A 4524-nucleotide genomic window follows, 5' to 3' on the forward strand; every position below is an offset into this window, starting at 1 on the left:
ATTCCTGCTCCTGGGTCTCCATAAACACAGATGGCTCCCTCCAGGGCCGGTGCTAGGATTCTTGCCTACACAGGCAAGGTGCATTTTTGCGCCCCGACCCCCTGTAGCGCTGGGCCTGCTTGCGCTATGTTTTTTTTCCACTTACCTTCGGCGCGGGAGAGCGGCGGTGAGTCAGCGCTGGTCCGGTGGGAGGAGCTCCAGGTTGGGGGTCCTAATTTAGCTGGCCAGGGAGGATCCCGACACGCGCTTTTGCTTGCCAGAGGATCCCGACACGCGCGGCCAGCTACATGAGGACCCCCACCTGGAGCTCCTCCCACCGGACCAGCGCTGACTCGCCGCCGCTCTCCTGCGCCGAAGGTAAGTGGAAAAAAAACATAGCGCGGGCATCGGGGCGTTTTGGCAAGCACAAGTACCTGTCAAAATGCCCTGTTTTTTCCGCCCCCCACCCTGCAGCGCCCTCAGGCGGCCGCTTGCCTTGCGGTAGCGCCGGGCCTGGTTCCCTCAAACACAAGGAGATCCCAAATGTACAGCTGCATATTGAATAATATAAGAACAATATAGTATTAGTAAACAAAAGAGATAAGATCTTGGGTCCGATCTTACCTAATAAACCCAAAATAGTAGAATCGAAAGGCACCTAACTTGATATTAGTGTCCTTGATCCGCCTAAACCGAAGGCCGCCTTGTTTGATGGAGTAGCTTTCCACCCTGGCAGATATTGTATCTGTTGTAGAACGGCAGGGGGCGGGGCCAGAGAAAAGATGACCTCCTCCAGGTCCTAATACGACCAATAAGGAATATAAAATGAATTTCATGTCACAGTAACTTTGTAACGTACCTATGTCACTGTCAGGATCCAGAGCACCCCCAGGTGGCGCTGGAGCCGGGTCCTGCAGTTCCTGTGCTCGCCTGCGGGTGTCTCCAGCAGCCAGGAACTGTAAGGAACCTGCAGCTCCAGTACTCACCTGCGGGTGTGCCCCGGCTGTGACTGATCATCCCATCACCCGGTGCTTCCTGGGAGGGTATTTAGGCCCTAACTGCAGTCAGGAAGCTGGCTCAGTATTGCGTCGCCTGCACTTGACTGATTCCTGAACCCTGCTTCCTGAACCCAGCTTCCTGAACCCAGCTTCCTGAACCCAGCTTCCTGAACCCTGCTACCTGGACCCAGCTACCTGAACCCTGCTACCTGAACCCTGCTACCTGAACCCGGCTTCCTGAACCCTGCTACCTGGACCCAGCTACCTGGACCCAGCTACCTGAACCCAGCTACCTGAACCCAGCTACCTGAATTAACAATATAAAAAAATGGCTTCAATGAGCGCGGCCCCTCCCCCACATCATAGAATTTCCCCATAACAGGGATCCGAAGCTTCTAAAGGTAACAGGGATCGGCAGAGCGGAGAGACACCGGAGGGGTACTAACTTAGCTCCTAAGATTTCCCAAAATGAATGGAAGGTAGGGATGCACCGATACCGAGTATGTAGGTGAGTACTCGTACTCGCCCCAATGCTCCGATACCTAGCACGAGTACTTCCTGTATCAGGAAGCCGGGCAGCGCGTCATGACACGCTGCCCGGTCTCCTGATTGGCCCGGGAAACGGCTCCATGCTCTCTCGTCACTTGTGATGAGAGAGCATGGAGCCGACTTCCCGGCCAATCAGGAAGCCGGGCAGCGTGCAATGACGTGCTTCCCGATCGGTCAGGAAACTAGCAAATCCGGAAGCCGGGCGCCGTGTAATGACGCAGCGCCCGGCATTCTGATTGGCCGGGAAGCCGGCGTCATGCTCCCTCGTCATCTCATGAATCGTAATATTAAGAAACTGACCTTAAATCATTAGTTTGTATTGCTTTAGAAAAAATGTGACCTGTCCCTTTAAGAAAAAGTATCGGTAATTGTTATCGGCGAGTACTTGATCAAAAGTATCGGTTCTCGTACTCGGTCTTAAAAAAGTGGTATCGGTGCATCCCTAGTCGAAGGATATTCATGTTAGACACCATGGCCGCCAAAGGGGCTGAACATAGACTTCCATTGAAACTGTTTATTAAAGGAGAACTATGAGGGGGAGGGGCTTGTCACTCCTCCTCATAGTTCGGGGCGACGTGTGACAATGAGACTCGGGAACACATACCGGCGCTCGCGCACTTCTCAATCCTGTCCCTGCAGAGAGCCGTGACAGGGGGAGGGGCTGGATTCCCCGCTCCGATCCGCCAGCGCTGACTAGCGTAACGGACGGGGCGGGTACAGCTGGCTCTGCCTCTAGATAGGCGGAGCCAGCTGTCATTTTGTATGGGGGCCCCATGATTTTTAGTTATACCCCTTGCAGAGCCCACCTGAGGGTGACCCTGCAGAGCCCACCATAGACTCTCTATGTTGGGCTCTGCAGGGTCACCCTCAGGTGGGCTGGTCGCAACTCCTTACCTGTCCGCCTCCTCTTCCTCCACGCTCGCTGATGGGCCCCGCCTCGGTCGCCAGGCCCGCCTCCTTCTCAGTCACGGGGGCCCCCTGCCTCCTCCCATGCTGCCGATCAGAGGCCCCGCTTTCTCCTCCCCTGCCAAGTCCGGCCTCCTCCACCGCCGCCGGCTCTCATTGACTCCGCAGCGGCTCTGGAGAGGAACGCGCCGCTGCGCAGATTACTGTCAGCGATCCGAACAGCGGCGCATTCTTCTTCAGAACCGCCAGTGAAAGCCTGCCAGCATAAGACGCCATGGCGACCCAGGCGGCCCGCACAGCATCCGACTGTGCCCGGGGCCCCATGGCGGCCGCCTGGGTCGCTATGGTGATTGTTACGCCTCTGGATGTATGAGCTGTTTTCAAGTGTTTTTCTTTGTTTTTGAATCGATTAATAATGAAGTAGCGAGGGATCTGGTGACCGCGTAATAGAGATTGCGGCATATTGACGCACACCTGAACGATTTCTCTCCGGTGCGTGTGTAGGAGGACATCTAGTGTGGTGTCTTCTATTATTGGATGTCTATGCTCACTATAAAGCAGCGTTTCTCGACCTGCGTCACCTCAGGACCCACATTCGTCCTCGGTCGTTAAGTTGCCACCCGAGTCGTATCGCAATGGAACGCACGGCAGTGTGGGCGGCTGCGCTGGAGCTCCGTTCATTGCTTGCACAGCTCCCATGCGTGTCCTGTAGATGTGCCGGGAGCCAGAATGTGACGTCACTCCGGTCCAGGCACCTCCACGGGACACGCAAAGGAGCGACAGTATAAGCAATGTACATGTGGCTGGAGCTCCCTCGTGGCCATGTGAGATATCAGTACCTAAGGCCCCATTCCCACTGCGCGATATGCAAATCGCGCGTTTGTCGGGCGATTTGCATATTGCGCGATATCGCGAGATTTGCCGCGCGATATCGCGTTCAGGCTTGCATCGAGCAAGCCTGAATCGCGGCTAAATCCGCTCCAAAAAGGGTCCTGCTGTAGCGACACACGACAGCAGGACCCTTTGCCCCATTGAAATGCATTGGAGCGCGATAAATCGGTCAATGTGAACGGGGCTTTAGGGTCATGTATGATTATTTATTACTTGCGGATTAAGTATAGAAATTTAAAGGAGAACTATGAGGGGGGGGGGGGGGGGGGGTGTTCATCGGGATCCGCTCCGGCTGCGGCGTCTCAGTATACCGCGAGCTGTAGCTCCCTATATACTGAGCCTAGGGTGACGGGAGGACGCTAGTTTGTGTCCTCCCGTTACCCTAAGGAGATCTATGGGGGAAAGCCCTGACCCCATACTTCTCCTTTACCTTCATTCATAGTCACATGACGGATATTAGATGTACGCACTGTAGATGAGTTATCACGGAGTTAGATCCGTTCCTTCCAACATGAATTAAACTCTTAGCGCTGTATATCTAGTAAAACATTTCGTTGGACCTTCGTCATCTATAGTGCGGCAGCTTCTAATTGACATCTTAGATGCCCCGTCGAGCGCGGATTTATACTAAAACAATATGCGATCGTTATTGCGCTCTAAACACTCGGGACAGATCTAACAATCAGCGCATCAGAATGCGGAGCGCATGCGTGGGAACACAGCTGATCGCGCGTCGCCAGAAGTGCCTCTATAAATGGCTCCGTCGTACTATAAAAAAACATCATAAACAACAAAAAGTGTCTCCTGTGAGAGTGGAGACCGGACGGAGGATGGGGGAGGGAAGGTGAGTTCCCGGGGCACGGGGTGAGGGGTCCACACACAGGGACTTCTATAGATTTCATGGAGATCTCGAAGTCTTCATATAGATGAGGGATCAATAATCATAATCAATATCAGATCTCAGGAGGAAGCCGATCAATATGTGTCCGTCATCAATATCACAGATAGCGAGAAATTCAGCTGCAAGTTTGAAAATTACTTTCTAAACTGTTGCAGACGCGCCGAGCTGCGCAATTTTGTTGCACAATTACAGGAAGTCGGCATTGCAAGCAGTGGCGTAACCAGAGCTACAGTCGCCCGGGGCAGAACTCAACTCCCCCCCCCCCCCTCCCCCCCTCGCTTTGCTTTTTAAAGTTCCTCA

General features: G+C 54.0%; 1 protein-coding gene across 1 annotated transcript in view; it reads right to left on the bottom strand.

The window, feature by feature from the left end:
• ELP6 (elongator acetyltransferase complex subunit 6) overlaps positions 1-2708 on the bottom strand; it is a 12639-nt gene extending 9931 nt beyond the window's left edge. The window contains exon 1 of the mRNA XM_018574825.1: positions 2637-2708. Coding sequence (XP_018430327.1) covers positions 2637-2708 — 72 coding nt within the window. The remainder of the gene's footprint in view (positions 1-2636) is intronic.
• Positions 2709-4524: the final 1816 nt, after the last annotated feature.

This window comes from Nanorana parkeri, unplaced genomic scaffold (genome assembly GCF_000935625.1).
Source record: "Nanorana parkeri isolate BGI_ZX_2015 unplaced genomic scaffold, ASM93562v1 scaffold3260, whole genome shotgun sequence".
NCBI lineage: Eukaryota > Metazoa > Chordata > Amphibia > Anura > Dicroglossidae > Nanorana > Nanorana parkeri.